Source organism: Urocampus carinirostris, chromosome 16 (genome assembly GCF_059441175.1).
Source record: "Urocampus carinirostris isolate Australia breed hairy pipefish chromosome 16, RoL_Ucar_1.0, whole genome shotgun sequence".
NCBI classification, from domain to species: Eukaryota; Metazoa; Chordata; class Actinopteri; order Syngnathiformes; family Syngnathidae; genus Urocampus; species Urocampus carinirostris.
Window position 1 is genome coordinate 37076817 of NC_142364.1, and position 19550 is coordinate 37096366.

At 43.7% G+C, this 19550-nt stretch overlaps 1 protein-coding gene across 4 annotated transcripts in view; it reads left to right on the top strand.

Annotated features, from left to right (window-relative positions):
* The window catches only part of megf10 (multiple EGF-like-domains 10), a 103178-nt gene that overhangs the window by 73688 nt on the left and 9940 nt on the right, over positions 1-19550 (top strand). For all 4 annotated transcript variants that reach the window (XM_088355761.1, XM_088355762.1, XM_088355763.1 and 1 more), the window contains 6 exons: positions 1287-1461; positions 11780-11900; positions 15974-16137; positions 16215-16317; positions 16442-16588; positions 17745-17879. In XM_088355761.1, coding sequence (XP_088211887.1) covers positions 1287-1461; positions 11780-11900; positions 15974-16137; positions 16215-16317; positions 16442-16588; positions 17745-17879 — 845 coding nt within the window. The remainder of the gene's footprint in view (positions 1-1286; positions 1462-11779; positions 11901-15973; positions 16138-16214; positions 16318-16441; positions 16589-17744; positions 17880-19550) is intronic.

A 19550-nucleotide genomic window follows, 5' to 3' on the forward strand; every position in this document is an offset into this window, starting at 1 on the left:
GAAAAAAAATCTCATGGGGGCCGGACTAGTAGGTTAAAGAGAAAGAAGAAAAGAGAAAGTGACGAGAGAGAGATAAAAAGATCGAGAGAAGGGAGACAGAGTAAGAGAGAGAGAGACACAGAAACAGTAAGAGATACAGAAAAAGGAGAATGAGCAAGATAGAGAAAGCCCAGTAGAGAGAGAGAGAGAGAGCACAATAGAGTGGTAAAGGGAGAAAAATAGTAGAGAGAAAGAATGTGAGAAAAAAATAGGGAAAGAAAGAGAAAGAGAAATATATTAAGAGAAAAAGATGAAAGAAAGAGAGAAAGGAAGATCAAAAAAATGAGACATGAAAAAAGACAGAAAGAAAAAAGTGAGCATCAGAAGAGAGAGAGTGAAAATGAGAGAAAGTGATAAAAAGAAGGAAAGAGCAAAAAAAAGAGATAAGTGAGAGAGACGTAAAAACGGAAAGAGAAAAAGGATAAAGAGAGAACAAAAGAGAGTTACAGAGGGATAAGGAGAGAGAGGGAAAGAGAAAGGAAGAAAGCAATAAACAGAGAGAAATAGATAGAGTGAAATGGAAAAAGAGAGAATAAAAGAGTGAAAAAGAGGGAGAAAAAAATAAAGAAAAGAAAAGAGAGAGTGAGCGACAGAGAGAGAGAGAGAGAGAGAGAGAGAGAGAGAGAAACATTCATTCGTTCATTCATTATCTGCACCGCTTATCCTCAGTAGGGTCGCGGGGGTGCTGGAGCCCATTGCAGCTATCTTTGGGCAGCGGGCAGGGGACACCCTGGACTGGTTGCCAGCCAGTCGCAGGGCACACAGAGACAGACAATTCACTCGCTTATTCACACCTAGGGACAATTTGGACCGGCCAATTAACCTGCAAGCACGGGGAGGTTCGATCTCATGACCTCAAAACTGTGCCGCACACCCGCTAACCACTGCGCCGCCTTGCCGCGCTAACCACTGCGCCTCCGTGCTGCCCGAGAGAGAAACAAATACTACGAAAGTTGCTTTGTAAGTGGTGCCGGGCTTGGGTGACAGAAAAACTGTAGCTCATTTTACTCTTTTTGTGTTTCTCCCATTGTCTTGTGGGCCGGGTTAAAACCCTAGGCGGGCTTGATCCAGTCCACCGGTCGCTTCTTTGACACCTGTGGCATATTTAGAGCCAGTTTCTTTCAAAACTTCAACCAAAGGTTCACTAACCCACCGTCCATCATAGTGGGGTCAAACACTCAAAAAATGTGTGAAATAATGAATATTCAAAATATGGAATTATTTTTGCTGTATTTGTCTGTCCACAGCTGCCATCCAATGTCAGGGGAGTGTACATGTCAGCCAGGTTGGTCTGGACTTTATTGCAATGAGACGTGCAGCCCAGGATTCTATGGAGAGTCCTGCCAGCAGGTCTGCCTTTGCCAAAATGGTGCAGACTGTGACAGCGTATCTGGGAAATGTCTTTGTGCTTCAGGCTTCTCGGTAACTTTTTCAATATTTACCATGTTTGTGAGTTCATAAAATTCGAGTTTGTACGGGTGTTTAAACTATTTGAAAATGGTTAAATCTTAATGTTGTGTTTTCAAGGACAGGGAAATGCTTGAATTTCAGGTGAAGTGCCCTAAAATGCTTGACATTGTCATTTGAATCGTCACTGCCCCCTACTGATCACACCCAAAAGGACAGAGCAGACACTGTGCAGATTAAAATCCCTAAAAATGCAAAACAATAAAATCCAAATAAATCAGTGCAATAGACAAATGATAAAATGCAAACAAATATTTACAATTCTTTTAACCAACTTAGATACAGATCCTTACAAAAAACATGCAAAAAATATCAATTAAAATAAGAAAAACACAAAGCAAAGATTAGCAGTCTCTGAAATTGAAGGATTGAATGCACTCTGCTTCGGAACAATCGTTATCATTGAAATGAGTCCAAATTTGGGTAATTTTCCTGCTTTTTATACATACCTTCTTTCTTTTCATCTTCCGTATGGAACAGCATTATGACCCCACACCTATAGAGCCCTTTACGTGTTTGTAAAAGAGAGAGCTGTGATTACATTGTTGAAACTTAGTGGCAGAATTCATGTCAATTTATAGCAGCACACTGACACAAAAATATAGTAGATTGTAGATAGGAACAGCTCCAAGTAGCACAAAGTATGATCTAGTACAACAGTATTCCCAGTGGAGGTGGGGTGCAGGGGTTTTGTGGGCTCCTCAACCTCCCGCTTGCTCAGAGACCTTGGATGCACAGGAGCGGGCAACCGGAGAGCAACTAAAGATCTGTCAGAAGAGGCGGAAAAGGGCAGCTTCTGGCTATGGCTGCGGAGGAATGACAGGAACTGGGGGCCTTCAAGTAACACCTAGGGCATCAGTGGGGTTGGCAGGGAGATTTCCCAGCCCTCGCTCCGCCACCGGGAGATGTCCTGGGGTTAAAGGAGCGAAAAATCAATGACAGGTGGTCCGCAGCTGATGACCCAGTCAGGCCCGAGTTTTCAGGGCACACAAGCATTCCAAAGGCGCCGGAGGAGGCGCGTCAGGCAGAAATGCCCAGCAGGAAGACTACCATCCTGTATTTCCATTTGTTATTCTGGACAGGATCCAGTGGTTACTGTGGAAGAGCAGTTGGCATTCAGGAAAGACTGAAGGACAACCAGGAAAGACTGGATGACTGCAGGAAAGTCTGCACCGGGAGTGGGGGGCTAGTCACCCTACCCACTAGTTCTGTAAAGGACACCCAAATGCACTACAAAGTCAAATAAAGGAAAACAACCCGACGGCCCTCTGAGAGGCGGGGTGGAAGAAGGGCCAAAACGGACAGACCTCACGGCAACGACTGGAATGAAATTTGACAAAGAATTGAGAACACTGAGGAAATGCAGGTGTGGGTGGGAAAAGTTAACGTTTTTCAGGGGTCTGCGAATCCACCAAGGAAAGATGAGGTGCCCATTAGGGAATCAGCAGAAATAGTGCACTGCATCTGCAGGTCAGACACTAGGAACCAAAAGCCAGGTCTCAAACCACAGAGCAAAAGGATCTAGTGCTGCTGAAGAAAGGCAGAAGGAGGAAAGGCAGGTTGTGGAGGGGGGCCCCAAGGAGATCGGAACCAGGAACACACCCGGAACATCAACAAGCAACAACCAGCAAGCAGCCAAAAGCAAGGAGAAGAAAGAACCGGGACGAAGGCAAGCCATCAAGTGGCCAAGAGCCAATGAGTCTATAGTCTGGGAGAAGTTGGACACTGATATTACTGTACTTTTGGAGCATTCTCTCTGTGGCCAGGTAGAGACAAAGCTTAACACCTTCGGAGACATCCTGTATGAGGAATGCAGTAGCCGTTTTGGGGTGGTGGAAGACAAGCAACGAGAAGCGCCCAAGCAGAAAGGGAGGAGAGAGCGAGAGATTGAGCAATTGATGTGGAGGCGGTGCCAACTCCGAAAGCATTGGAGGAAGGCAAGACAAGAAGAGAAAGAGGGCTTGAAGTCACTGTGGGAGGAGGTGAGGGGCAGCCTTACCAACTTGAGAAGAGCAGAACGGATATGCCATCGCAGAAAGAGGAAGGAAAAGGAGAGAATCAACTTTTTCAAGAACCCCTTTAAGCATGCAAAACAACTGCTGACAGACAAAAGGAGTGGAAAGCTGGAGATTTCAAAGACAGAGCTTGAGGAGCACATAAGGGAACAATTCAGCGACCCAGCAAAGGCCATCCCGCTGGGATCCCCGGGTTATGTTCCCCAGCCAGCTCCCCCAGTCATCCCCTTCAACACTGCTCCCCCCAAATCGAGCGAGGTTAGGGACGTGGTTCGCAAATCAAGAGCAGCCTCAGCCGCTGGCCCGAACGGCACATCATACAAGCTGTACAAGTACTGCCCGGGCGTCCTGAAAATCCTGTGGAAAATCCTGCAGGTGGCATGGAAAAAGAACGTCATCCCTTCAGAGTGGCAGAGGGCGGTTACGATCTTCATCCCAAAAGAACAGAACTCTAATACAATCGGCCAATTCAGGAGCATTGCACTTTTGAACGTGGAAGGAAAGATCTTTTTTTCCATCATGGCCAAGAGGTTGACCAGCTACCTCACAAGTAACAGCTATATAGACACCAGCTGCCAGAAGGCTGGTGTCCCAGGATTTTCAGGGTGTGTGGAGCACTCGGCAATAATTTGGGAGCAGATACAAAGGGCAAGGAGAGAGAAGTGCGACCTCCATGTTTTGTGGCTGGATCTTGCCAATGCGTACGGGTCCGTCCCGCACCAGCTGATCAGCTTTGCCTTGGACTTTTTCCACACGCCAAACTGCATTAAAGGCGTGATGGCTAAGTACTTTGCAGACTTGCAGATGTGCTGTGCTCACCAGGACTTCACTACAGGATGGCAGCAGCTTGAAGTGGGGATAGCAATGGGATGTTTGATCTCTCCCATACTGTTCATCGCGGCCTTCGAAATCATCCTCCTCGGGACTAGGAAGATGGTTGGCTTAGTGAAACTGCCATCTGGCCAAAGGCTACCACCATTGCGAGGCTTCATGGATGATGTCACCACCATTCTCTGGACAGCAGCATGCACATCAAGACTGCTAAAGAGGATTGATGAGCTTGTAGGCTGTGCAAGAATAAATATCAAGCCATCTTAGTCCCGAAGCTTGTCCCTAAGGAAAGGTATCAGGGACGACCATACCATCTTCACTGCAGGAGGAGAGCAGATCCCGCTACTATTAAAGCAACCCATCCGTAGCATAGGGTGCTCCTACACAGCAGACCTCTCAGACAAGCAGGCGGCAGAGGCTGTGAAGAAACAGCTTGCGTAAGGCCTAGCCAGGATCAATCAGAGCCAGCTCCCAGGCAAATATAAAGTATGGTGTTACCAGCACATACTATACCATCAGGTGATGTGGCCTTTGAAGGTGAGTGAGGTTCCTTCCTCACTGGCAAGCAAGCTGGATAGGCTGGCAAACTCTTATATTAGGAAGTGGCTGGGGAATCCAAGATGCCTCTCAGATGTGGGCCTCTTTGGTCGGAACATACTCCAACTGCCGCTGCATTCCATCAGCCTAGGATATAAAAAGGAGAAGGCCCGGATGGTTTTGGAGTTGAGAGAGTCCTCCGATCATCTTGTTAGATCAGCGGGCACCAAAGTTCAAACAGGAAGAAGGTGGAAGGCAGAAGAAGAGGTTGACCAGGCAATCGGCAGGTTAAAACATCGCGAAGTGGTCGGCAGGATCCAAGTAGGGCTAGCAGGCCTTGGTTGGAGCGACTTGCCCCTCTTTTGGTCAAAGGCTTCCAGGCAGAAGAGGAAAGAGATGGTGGTGACGGAAGTGATAAGGACTGAGCAGGAACGCCATACCATCAAAGCAGTTTCCCAGAGCAGACACGGCATCTGGACAACTTCGGAAGGGGTCTTGGACAGGCCTTTGTTGTGGCGCGACCTGTGTAAGATCCCTCAAGCCAGGCTCAGCTTCCTGATCCGGGCAACGTACAATACACTACCCTGCCCCCAAAATCTACATCTGTGGTTCGGCACTGATGCGATCTGCCCCCTCTGTAGTACCATCAATGTGAGCATTCAGCATATCCTCTCAAGCTGCAAGATGGCACTTTCCCAAGGCCGCTACAGGTGGCGGCACGATGCCGTCCTAAAGAAGCTGGCATAGGTAGTCGAAGGTTGCAGACAGAAGGCAAACAGTCAGCCAGCTCCTTCATCAAATCACATCATCCAGTTTGCAAGGGCCGGCGACAACGTTCGCAAAAACACCAATGCCCCTCGCCCACTACACTCTGGAAGGCTCCTCTCACCCGCCAGCGAATGGAGAATGGAAGTTGACCTCAAAAGGCACTTGCAGTTCCCCAGGGAGATCGCAGAAACATCATTGCGGGCAGACATTGTGCTGTGGTCTGTAGCCAGCAAAGCGGTCCTCCTGGTTGAGCTCACTGTCCCTTGGGAGGAGGGAATAGAGGCAGCATACGAGAGGAAACGGGCGAAGTATGAAGACCTGGCAGCCGAGTGCAGGGAGGCGGGCTGGAAAACAACAGTATGCCCAGTGGAGGTGGGGTGCAGGGGTTTTGTGGGGTCCTCAACGTCCCGCTTGCTCACAGACCTTGGATGCACAGGAGCGGGCGACCGGAGAGCAACCAAAGAGCTGTCAGAAGAGGCGGAAAAGGGCAGCTTCTGGCTATGGCTGCGGAGGAATGACAGGAACTGGGGGCCTTCAAGTAACACCTAGGGCATCAGTGGGGTTGGCAGGGAGATTTCCCGGCCATCGCTCCGCCACCGGGAGATGTCCTGGGGTTAAAGGAGCAAAACATCAGGCCCGAGTGTTCAGGGTACACAAGCATTCCAAAGGCGCCGGAGGAGGTGCGTCAGGCTGAAATGCCCAGCAGGAAGACTATCATCCTGTATTTCCATTTGTTTAGTAGCAAGATAGCGACTTTATTTTAGTCACCAAATTAAAAACAAAACAAAAAAACATTCTTTTGATCAGCACTGGATTACCTTCTTTGAAAATACTGGACAAATTTGCCAGCAAAGTGCTTGGATTTGGCCATGAAAAAGGTGTTCAAACCCTGTTAACCAATTGTATCATAGGTTTTAAGAGAGCTGTGCAAACTTTGGAACTCTTTTACTCACGGCCGACCCCTTTGGCTTGTGTTGCCATTGCAGCCTATATCTTACTTGTTTATCATGCTTGTGCAAGAACGTGCATGTTGACAGACTTGAGACCAATATTAAATGAAGACAAAACTGGGATGTTGGACAGGTATGCGAGAGCACAAAAATGATGCCTGAGTAATTTGTAACGTAACAGATGAAACCGGGGAACTGGATTGTCCAACCAAACGTGCATACCTGCTTTAAAACGCAACTTTGTGACGTCAGCGACCCCGTAAGCATGTTGTTAAAACCTAACGCGAATTCCTCTCAAGGCAAGGTACTTAAAGGTTTCTTTTTTAACAATAACGTTTTTATCTGGGCTAGATGGGGGCGATTTTGTCAAACACATCGTAATGTAATATAATAATTACAGCATCTTGCAATTAAGGATGACAAGTAACCGCCGGCCAGCCGTCAGACTGCTGATAAATAAACCTGTCTCTTCCCACTGTCACCGGTCACTGGAATTCGTCATGCCACATATCATTGGGAAGCTTAAACTATTGGGATTTAACATATGTATTCATCACAGAAACGTTACAATCAGTCTGAAACAAGGTACCCTAAAACTTTAAAGCCAGTATAGTTCACCAATAACGTGTACTGATAGTCAGCTGATGAAATGATTCTCCGATAACGAGGTATTGTTACATTCACAGGAGTCCAGTGAATCTATCCATCCAAGATATTTACTCCAAAACACACGATAATGCCGAGAGATTTAAAAAAAAAAGGATTTCTGCATTGTTTGACCTTCCTTGTTGTAATCGTCTGTTATGCCCCATAATTTCCTTTTAAAAGTAAAAAAACCCATTTCCTATATGGCCGTTAACCTCTGACCTTTTGATGTAAATGGTCTGCATAGCGCTTATCAAGTCAATTAAGACCTCCCAAAGCACTTTACAATATGCTTCACTTTTTACACAAACTAACTACCGATAACAGCGTCAGCCATGCAAGACAACTATCTGCTCATTGGAGGCATTAGGGATTCAGTGTCTTGCCCAAGGACACTCCGACATATAACACAGAGGAGCCGGGAATTGAACCTGCGACCTCTCGATCCCAAGACGAGCACTTTGCCTCCTGAGATACTGCCGCCCTTGATTGTCAGTACTCTCGGCCAATGACAAACTTTTTTTCACGGTCCTTACCTGTGACAAAATTGAAAAAAACGTCATGACCTACTTCTGCTTCAAATCTTAAGTCAAGTCAAGTCATGTTTATTTTACTAGCCCTTAGTCACAAGGAGTCTTAAAGGGCTGCACAGACCACATATTTCTGCAAACTACAGACTATTATTACACTATCCCCTGATATAAAACCAACATGAGGGCAAGGAAAAACTCAAAACCACAACATGAGGTAAATGAAGAAATCTTGAGAAGGAACCGCACATGAGGTAATCCCTCTTCCAGGATGACCAGCCTGCAACGAATGTTGCAATAACAAATAATACACAGATTTTGTCTACGTGAAATATAGTTCATTCATAAGCTATTAAATAGAAGTGTGTTTTAAACCTAGATTTAAACAGTTCCACTGAGTTTGCAGAGCGAATCGCAGTAGACCGAGCATTCCACAATAGGTCAAAAGTGGCCCAATTTGGATTTTAGGAACATTTTTTTGCAAATTATATACATGCGTCAGACATTAAAAAAATCAGATTAGTATTAAAACAAAATTTGATCTCAGACTGGAGCGTCTGCCACTACTTGACACAGTTAACAAGTGCCAAGCTGCAAGTAGCATTCTGGCCCAGAGTAGACCAAATGCATTTGAATACGCATACACAATGTAAACATAACAAATACGAAAAATCAAAAGACACAAATATTATTTAGATTAATATTGTACTGTATAATAGGAGACTCTTAAAGTCAATAGGGAGGCATTTTATGTTTCATGCACGAGAGAAAGATAACAGAGTGATCAATGGTGCTGATGTTTAGTCGATAATGTAATTCCATTGTCCACTATCGTCCGTAGATGTTTTTCCAACAGTGTAGGCATTTTACATGATTATAATCTCTTCTTAGTCTCTCATACGAAGAAAGTCTCCGTCTCAAATGGTAACATACACAAATGATTGTATCAACATTAAGTACATGTGCCAAAACTTATAAAGTTTGGGACAATTTTAGCCTGGTTAGGCCGGACAAAAAGCAGACTTTGCTTATCATGGCAGTACCTTGGTGATGAACACGTTTAAATAGCACATCAGACATTTCAACGAAACCGAATCTAACTTACTTAAGGAATGTATAAGTAATTTTAGTCAATAGTGACTGAAATTGATTGGGAATTTCGTTGGCTAACCAATATGTCAATTTTATGCAATTTTTTGGGCTGTATTAAAATCAGGGGCAAAAAAAACTGTAAATGCAACCCAAGATACATTTTACACGCGATTTACAACGCATAAGTGTGCACAATCATGGATTGACTTTTGGAAAGAGAAGTCAAACATTTACAACTCTTACAATGTCTAAAAATTGCCCAAAGTCAAATACACTGTAGCAGAGGTTTTAAGGCTGTAAATTGGTTATCTCCAAATGGCCACATTTGGAAACGCTTTGACATACCTTGAGAAAAAAAGTTTAGTTGTTCAGTTTGAGATCAAACCTGACCTAGGGCCAGGTAAGGCTTCAAGCTATTGTTCGAGCTGTTTTCAGCTAAGATGCCCATGCTGCACTTTTTTTCAGGCAGGTGATTGCAAAACGAAAAAATGCAGCCATAATAGTAATCTTCTATTTTGTGTGTTTCAACTAAGATTACTCAATGTTAGAAGCACACGCAGTGATTTTCTTTTCAGTTTGGGACATAACCTCAGAGTTTTACCTTCAAGAGACTAAATTCTCCAAATGCTTTAAGAGTATCAATCAAATTGTATCTATATTTCTATCCATCTATCTTTGCACCAAATGCAATATTGCACAACCCTTACGATACCAACGGTATCACGATAACACTGTATGTAACATCCCACATGCTGACATTTCTTGTGTAAATATCATGTAAATTATAACTATAGCCCTATCCTCCTTGTTTTATAACCTTATCTTCTCTGTTCCTTTATCTTCTTGGCTCATACCTCACTGTGAATGTGTAAAACTGGAGTGTCATGCCCAATTACGTTGTCACAATATGTAACCCATTTTGTAACAATGACAATAAAGGTATATTCTATTCTATTCTATTCATATCCCTCAAGAGGGGTGACCGACAGCAAGACGAACACATACAATAACAAAGAAAATAAAAGGGGAAATAAAATAGGACAAAAACACACACGAACATTTTTGGACCATAGCTAACCCAAAAGCCCAAACACCCAAACAAGTTAGGCACCTTGGCACCTTAGTTGGTCATGCTTTCGTCCCTCCAGATGAAACGGGACACAAAAAAGCGGCCATGTCACACACACTCTTTTGTTCAACAGCAGGCCCCGACAGCTTTCACTGGTTTACCCCTACCGCGTCATACAGGTGCCCTGCCCATCCCTTAGAACGTGTCCAAACATCCCACTGTCCTTTTACAATACCTCTCCACTCATTCCTATCACCAACAAGAGCTCTAGCTTCCACTAGATTTAGAACTCTTTCCTACACTGCACTCATAACACTATCCATCCACGTCAATCGCAGCCTTCCTCTTGGTCTCCTTCCATTTACTTCTGCTCTGTAGATCCTCTTCAACATTCGCTCCTCATCCATCCTCTCCATGTGTCCAAACCAACCGAGTACTCTCATATCCACACGCAAACTCAGTTCCACTACTACTCCAGTTCTGTCTCTCACAATTTCATTTCTCAATCTATCCAATCTTGTTGCTCCTAACATACTCCTCAAGCACTTCATCTCAAAAACATTTAAATTCCTTCCCAAATCTGCGTTCAGGCTCCAACGCCTCTCTATCATGTCTTTCATATGCCTTTTCCAAGTCCATCAAAGCCAAATAAACATCCTTACTTTTTGCAAAATATTTCTCACACCTGTCGTACTGCAAACACTTGATCCACACATCCTCTTCCTTTCCTGAAACCACTCTGCTCCTCCATCACCACCTCATTCGTTCTTCCTCTCACTCTCTTAATCAAGACACTTCCAAACAGTTTACCCAGCACTAAAAACAAACTGATACCTCTCGAATTGCTACACTCATACTTATAACCTTTACCTTTATACAATGGCACCACATATGCACTACACGAATCAACAGGAACCACACCACTTAAAAAGCATACATTCAACAAGCGTACTAACCAGTCAATCATAGCTGTGCCACCTTTTTTCAAGCATTCAGCAGTACAACCATCCAACCCAGGCGCCTTCCCCCCTTTCATTTCCTGCCTCTTGCACCTCCCATGTTTCCACAGGCTTCACATTTAAATCACCCAACACGGGCATTCTCTCTATACCATCGATCGCCTCGACTCTCACTTCTCTCCCATCCTCCACATTTAGCAACTTCTTAAAATACTCTGCCCATCTCGGCCTGACTGCACTACCGCTAACCAGCAATCCACTATCCTTATCTTTCACTTTCTCTTGTCAGAACTAGAACAGATACAGGACCCAATCGCGTGATGTTCTCACACAAGCTTTTTATTTTATGGGAAATGGGGAGTCATGCACGTTAGGAAGGCAGTCTGTCGTGGAAGGACAGGACGCCAGAGTTCGATGAGATCAATAACGAATCAGGGTAACGAAAATAAACAGGAGAAACTAGACGGTAACCAAAACCGGAGAAACTCGAATCAGTCATGCGGGCTTTTAAAAGTCACAGGTGTATTTTTCCTTATGAGAACCAGGACGTTTTCCTCCGAATGCTTACTTGTGGAGGACTGCTGTGGAGGTGCTTTTTTGAAGCTGTCAATCAAGGGAGCTTAGAGAAGCAGTTGTAGTTCCGTCCATCGGGGGTAATGATAGTAAACGAGGTACACTGTTCCGTTTTGACTTCCTGTCTGTAGCTTGCGTTGATACTTAAACAATCCCAGGGGCCTTAGTCCTTCTTTTCAGGATCCTGTCTGTAGCTAGAAGGTGGGCTTGTTGTATTATTCTGTCACCGTAGCAAGAGAGCACCACTCTACATTAGTTTGCCAGAGTGTTAAGTAGGGTGTTCTGATCTGCTTTTTTTTTCTAGGGTTTAGATTGTTCAGTACCATGCCCAACAGGATCCTATGGGATTAATTGCTCTGCCACCTGCGCGTGTAAGAATGGAGCTCAGTGTTCACCTGTGGATGGGTCCTGCTTCTGTAAACCAGGTAAGCTCAAAATGAGAAACATGAGTATCATGGTAATTTGATTTAACTGATATATTAATTTTTAAATTGATTATTTTTCTTGGTATTGAAACATGCTTACACCGAGTGCATTTTTATTGCGGCGGGGGACTTTAACCAGGCCAACATGAAAACAGTTCTCCCGCATTTCCACCAGCATGTCAACTTTGCTACAAGACGTAGGAACACATTAGACTTGGCCTACACAAATATCAGAGGAGCATACAGAGCAGCCCCCCGCCCCCACCTTGGCTCATCAGATCACCTTTCTGTTATGCTAATTCCTGCATACAAGCCCCTGCTGACCAGAGAAAAACCTACAGTGAAGCAGGTTAGGGTGTGGACTGAGGGGGCAATGGAGGCACTACAGGACTGCTTTGAATGCACAGATTGGGACATGTTTAAATAATAATAATAATAATAATAATAATAATAATAATAATTTCCTTGTATTGTCATTCTGTGTAACAATGTACACAGAACGAAATGTCGATTGCACCTGACCCGTTGTAGCGAGCCGATCGGCTGCCACTTACAACAACAAAATAAATATAGATGAGTACGCCATGTCTGTGTCAGCCTACATCAGTAAATGCGCAGAAGACGTCAGCAATACCAAAACCATCTGCACCCGTGCCAATCAGAAGCCCTGGATGACTGCTGAGATACGCAAACTGCTAAAGGTACGGAACCTTGCCTTTAAATCTGGTGACGAGGAGGTGCTGAGATCAGCGAGGGCTAACCTGAACCGTGCTATCAGACTAGCAAAGCGATCGCACAGTCAAAAAATCCAGGACCGTTTCCTCAGCACAACCAACACCAGGGATATGTGGAAAGGCATTCAGGCCATCACCAGATACAAGCCAACCGCCGCCCCAGTGCAGGACACTAGCATGGACTTTCTGAATGACCTCAATAACTTCTTTGGGAGGTTCGAGGCACAAACTGGCACCCCTGCAGCGAAAGCGGTTCCAAATCAGGACGAATGAGCACTCCTCCTGGACTCAACTGACGTGAGGAAGACCCTGAGAAGGGTCAACACACGGAAGGCTCCAGGCCCGGACAACATTCCAGGGCGGGTCCTTAGGGAGTGCGCCGATCAGCAGGCTTGTGTACTAACAGACATTTTCAACACCTCGCTCGACCAAGCCACAGTACCATCATGCTTTAAGATTGCCACCATCATCCCAGTGCCAAAGAAACCCCAGACCTTATCATTCAACGATTACCGGCCCGTTGCACTGACTCCCATCATAATGAAGTGCTTTGAGAGACTGGTTAAAGAGCACATCACCTCCAGTCTCCCCTCCTCACTCGACCCCTTTCAGTTTGCCTACCGGACAAACCGCTCCACTGGGGATGCCATCTCCTCTGCGCTTCACCTGAGCCTGACACACCTAGAGGAGAAGAACACCCATGTGCGGATGCTGTTCCTGGACTTCAGTTCAGCATTCAACACCATCATCCCACAACACCTGGTAGACAAAATGAGACTCCTGGGTTTCAACACCCCCCTGCGGAACTGGCTGCTGGACTTCCTCACTGACAGACCCCAGTCAGTGCGGATTGGTCAGAACATCTCCGATGTCATCACCCTCAGCACGGGCTCCCCCCAAGGCTGTGTCCTGAGCCCCTTGCTGTTCACCCTGATGACACATGACTGCGTCCCTAGGTCCGCCACAAACCACATCGTGAAGTTTGCGGACGACACAACAGTGGTGGGCCTCATCAGGGACGACAACGACCTGGCCTACAGAGAGGAGGTGGAGCAGTTGGTGGGCTGGTGCAGGGACAACAGCCTGGTCCTGAATGTTGACAAAACTAAAGAGATCATTGTCGACTTCAGGAAAAACCAGCCCAACCATGCCCCACTTTTCATCAACAACAAGGCTGTGGAGGTTGTCAGCAGCATCAAGTTCCTAGGGGTGCACATCACAAACAAACTCACCTGGTCCGTGAACACTGCATCACTGGTTAAGAGGGCACAGCAGCGCCTGTACTTCCTGCGGAGGATGAGGAGAGCCCACCTGCCCCCACCCTCCCTCATCACATTCTACAGGGGCACCATAGAGAGTATCCTGACCAGCTGTATCTCTGTGTGGTGTGGAGGCTGCAGCGCTTCCGACTGGGGTAGTGTGAGGAGGGTGACGAGGACAGCAGAGAAAATCATCGGAACTTCTCTCCCCTCCATTCAGGACATTGGCCAGAAGCGCTGCCTATCCCAAGCCAAGAACATTATCAGGGACCCCTCTCACCCCCATCATGGACTGTTCACTCTGCTAGCCTCTCGGAAGAGGTACTGCAGTGTGCGGTGCAGGACCACCAGGTTCCACAATAGTCTTGTCCCCCTAGCCATTAGACTGTTAAACGGTCAATCAAACACATAGTAAATCTAACTGCTGCTAATCTGTACATCTGTTGGTTTTGTTTGACTTTTTGCACTACTGGCAGTTCTTTAGAGCTAGCCACTCCTTGCACATCTGTTTCTCTGCACTATTGTACTTACAGCGTTATTGTTACAGTGTTATTGTTACTGTTTACCTGACTTGTTTACCTGACTGCCCATATTGCACATCTGGTTAGCTGCTCCTCTTGCACTATTTGCGCTACTGTAAAATACTATACATAGCCATAATTATTTAGTATATTATTAGTACTCAATACTCCAACTCAATACAACACTTTATTTATATCTGTACATTCAAGGAAACTGTGCGGGTCAGATGTATTGACATTTCGTTCTGTATACACGTGTACTAGAATGACAATAAAGTAGATCTGAATCTGAATCTGAATCTGAATCCCTTAGTGCTTACAGTGCACCTAGTGCTTATATTATTCCATATTTACTTAAGTTACAAGATTATTCAAGAGGTTTCTTGACTATTGACTTGATTCCAGCAAATTTAAAAAAAAAAATTATCCCAAAACTTTTTGCAACAAATACTAGCAACCCAAACATGGTAACAAGGTCTGGATCGGGTGCTAGGAATACCTGAAACTATACTATTTACTCAAGCTGCAACAACCAATCAAATTAAATGGATTAATATCGATTATTTAACCGGTTTGCAACTAATTAAATCATAGATTTGTTGTATCACGTGATTAATGAGCCACTTTATTTGTTAAATTAATGCAAATAAAAGTGCACACATTTCCGTTGTCGATGCTGTGAGTTGTAGTACCATTTTGGTCCGACAGAAGATGCCAAGACCGTTTCTATAAAAAGTTACCTGACATTTTTCTAAATATTTTTTATTATTGAACATTGAATCATCACAAACAAAATTGGCATGAAAGTTTCAACTATGTAGTGTTTGACTGCTTGATCACGAAACAAAGTTAACGACTTTCAGGAAATAAGTACAGAAAAGAAAAATCACAAGATAAGTAAATAAAATGAATAAAGTAAAAAGAAATATAAAAATAATGACATGTTTAGCTCTACACAATGGACAAACTGTTAAGCAACATTTTTTCATTTTCATATTAAGAATTTCTATCATTCTCAATTCATCCATCCATCCATTATCTTCACCGCTTATCCTCAGTCAGGTCGCGGGGGCGCTGGAGCCAATCCCAGCTATCTTCGGGCAGTGGACAAGGAACAGCCTGAACTAGTTGCCAGCCAGTCGCAGGGCTCATACTCAATGATTAAACCAAAACAAAAACAAATTTGTTGACAACAATTTTAAAAGTGGTTTTACATTTCTTAAGATATTTGTGTATAATTTGTTTTGCTACAAATAAAATGAAGTTAATTGTTTTTGTGTTGTATGATAAGTCCAAATTTGATATGATGTTTGATTAAAGTGGTAGCAAAAGAGTACCGTACATATTTGCAGTTGTAGAGCACTTTTGTTTGTTTGTTTATTAAATAGAAAATTCATTTTTTTGTGCTCATCAATGTTTCAATAAAGAAAGAGAATAAAAAAGTCATGAAGAAATTTGAGTTGTCTATTAATCGGAAAAATATTCGACCGATTCATTGATCATGAAAATAATCCTTAGTTGTAGCTCTACTTTCTAATCTTAGCTCATCTTTTAATCAGGATGGCATGGAGTGGACTGTTCCATAAACTGTCCAAGTGGTACATGGGGTCTTGGCTGTAACATGGCCTGTCTGTGTAGGAATGAAGGTACTTGCAATGCAGTAACTGGTCATTGCACATGTGCTTTGGGCTGGAGAGGAAATAAATGTGACCTGCAATGCGAGGTAGTCCTTTAAGAATGTTGAGTACTTCTCGCAAATAAGTCATTTGGCATGAAATGATAAAATATGCTTTTCCTCAGGATGGTACGTATGGTCATGAGTGTAAAGAACGCTGTGATTGTGGCAATGCCGACAGATGTCATCACACCACTGGGTTCTGCCATTGCCTTGCTGGATGGACCGGTAAGTTAAAAGTGTTGACGCCGACAATAACTGTCTTTTTTTAATGATTCATTTTTGCTCCATGAACATAATTTTCTTCGTAACTGTGTTTGTTCTTGCTTTGTGCGCATGTGCGTGTAAACAGGTATCCATTGTGACAGTGTATGTGCTGAGGGCCTATGGGGCCCAAACTGCTCCCTCACTTGTGACTGCATGAACGGAGCATCCTGCTCTTCTGATGAGGGAACATGTGAGTGTGCACCAGGATACAGAGGCAACACCTGTCAAAGGAGTAAGTGACAATGTTTTCATGGTGTAATACATATTATGATACACACTACACCTATTGATTACATAGCAAAGTAACAGATATGTCAGTCCTTTAATATGGCAATAAATGGATGTGCTTAGTCAATATGGCAGATATAAATACAATATGTTCACATTTCTTCAGACCAATTTGATACTCAACTCTTAAAAAGACATAAATGTTGGATTTTTAAATGCTACAAAGGAGTGAAAGATACTGGTATCAGCCACCAAAGCGTACCTCTATTATGGATGGTATCTGATAGCTATATCTAGTATTGGTACTCGCCAATCCTCAGTATAACAACTCCTTCCGGTCAGGGGACAAAGCTCTTTACTGCACTGCCTGGGCTGACCTGAAGAGCAGCATTTAGGCTACCAAGGAAGGCTATATGAGCGGTAGTAAGACTCTAGTGGCAGGGACTTTGACAAATTATAAACTTCAGAAACACCTGGGGCCGGTGCTTCACTGAGAGACAATTTAAATTGCTTCTTTGCTCAAATTTGAAGATGGCAGGCCACTTGCAGTCGATTCCTACCCACCAAAAACCAGCAGCAGCTCAATGATACTTTAAGACCATAAAACAAGATGCATGGTCAGAACTGGCAACCCCAGAAAGGTGGCTGATCCAGGTGGAGTACTTTGGAACTTGCTTTGGGCTGTGCTAAGCAGCTGGCTTGGTCTTCAACGTGATATTTAACTAGTCCTTTTCACAGGCTGCCATTCCATCCTGCTTTAAAACTTTCACTAACATCCCCATCCCCAAGAACTCATTAGTGGTTAGTCGTAGTGACTACAGCCCTGTCACACTTAAGCCTACCGTCATGAAGCGCTTTGAGATGTTGGTTACAACTTGGGTCAGTCTCGAAGTACTACCTTGTAAAAATGTGCCTATTTATCCTGACATCATTTTTTTCTCTTTTATGCCTTTTAATAAAAGTTAATCCTGGAGTGCCACATCAAATCTTGTAACTATGTTTACTCCGCTGTTTGCAATGACAAGGAAAATATCATTTCTATAGATAGAAGTTCTAAGAATACACTACTTAGTCAAATGCATGTAACCAGATAGCTTTAAAACCCATGACATTCTATCTTGATGAATCTACCTTACTTTGGGTTCTCTTTTACTTTGCAGTCTGCTCCCCAGGTTACTTTGGTCACCGTTGCGGTCAGTCATGTCCCCAATGTGTCCACAGTGATGGACCGTGCCACCATGTGAGTGGTCAGTGTAACTGTCTACCAGGTTTTAAGGGAAGACTTTGCAATGAGGGTAAGTCTTCCAACAATCGCAACAATCAACAATCAACCACCTTTACTTTAAAAACTCACAGGTGGTCCCTGGTAAACCGTTAAACAGGGTTCCCAAACGTACATAAAAAATAACTAAAATACTTTACAGTACTTATAACCCTTTACTTCAAATTAGATTGATTTGGAATTACTTTGAGAAGAATCCAAGAAATTCTACTAGTAACTTTTTGATTTACGTTCTGCGGTTGCTGAGTTGTATGGAAATGCATTTTACCATAAAAATGGTAAGTAAAAAAGTTTACTTCCTGTAAATTGAATGTGAGGTGCATCATTTGTGGTGCTGTCGGAACCAGAATAGATACAGGACCCAATCGCCTGACGTTCTCACACAATTTTTTTATTTTATGGGAAAAGGGGAGTCATGCATGTTAGGAAGCCGCTCTGGCGCGGAAGGACAGGACGCCAGAGACCGACGAGATCGAGAAAGAAACAGGGGTAACGAAAATAAACAGGAAAAACTAGACGGGAACCAAAACTGGAGAAACTCGAATCAGTCATGGGGGCCTTTAAAAGTCACCGCTTAGGTCAACACACACCTTCATTTGCGGTTCATGAACCACTGATCTAAATAACTGGAGAAACTAACCAACAGGACAAGAGTAGACGTAAAACAAAACTGGAACCCGAATTTAAACAGTACAAAAATAAACGGGAACAATACCGGACTGCAGATATCACAGGAAAACAGGACAGAACCCAAGTCTTGTGGGGCAGAATTTCGTTTGCAGGAAAATAGGACAGAACCCACGTCTTGTGGGGCAGAAGTTTGTTGACGGGCTGACCCTGAAATACACAGAAAGTCAATCTCTATACGAGCTGCAGCTGCGCCACACAGGCGGGGCCAATTGGGCACCATGGCAACCGTGACACACACTAGCGGGGCAAAATGGACACCATGGCAACCGTGACACGCAGGCGCAGCCAATTGAGCGCCATGGCAACCATGACAGGTGCCCGTAACCCTCATGCAAAACTTTCTACATAATTTTGCAATTTTGGAATATTTGAACTTTAAATCAAAGACAGAGCATCTAAAAAACACTGGAGAGCTAAAATTTCAATGGAGTGTCTAAAATGTCGTGAATTTCAAAATTCCACCTGCTGACCATTCTAAGACATTGTGGCAATGAGATAATAATTTTACTGAAACATAAATCATCTACAATTGTTGCAGCATAGACAGCCGTTATAATTCAGATTTTGCATGCGTTGAAAACCTTATGAGCAAAAACGCATTTCCCGTGATTACCATATCATTTTCTTCATTTACGCTTATACAAACATTCATCGCTGAATGTTTGTATTGAGAGCATCTACACCCCTTGACCACAAGGTAAAGCCTGAGGGTCGCAAAATTTTGCCTTTGGCTCCAAAACAATGCATACTTTTACAACTATTTTGGATAATAACTATTTAAGTTATTTCACATGTAATTATTTAATCTAATTGTAAACAAGATTAAAAATGAATGTCAAAACTGCATTAACACTTATCTAATCTGAGGTTTGTGACTTGTGACACAACATACAGCACTTCGAGTTTTAATTTTATAGAATTTCTATACAAATACTTTTGATTTGATTACTGCAGTTAAACTATGACTGTCTGGGACATTTTTAAATAAAACCAC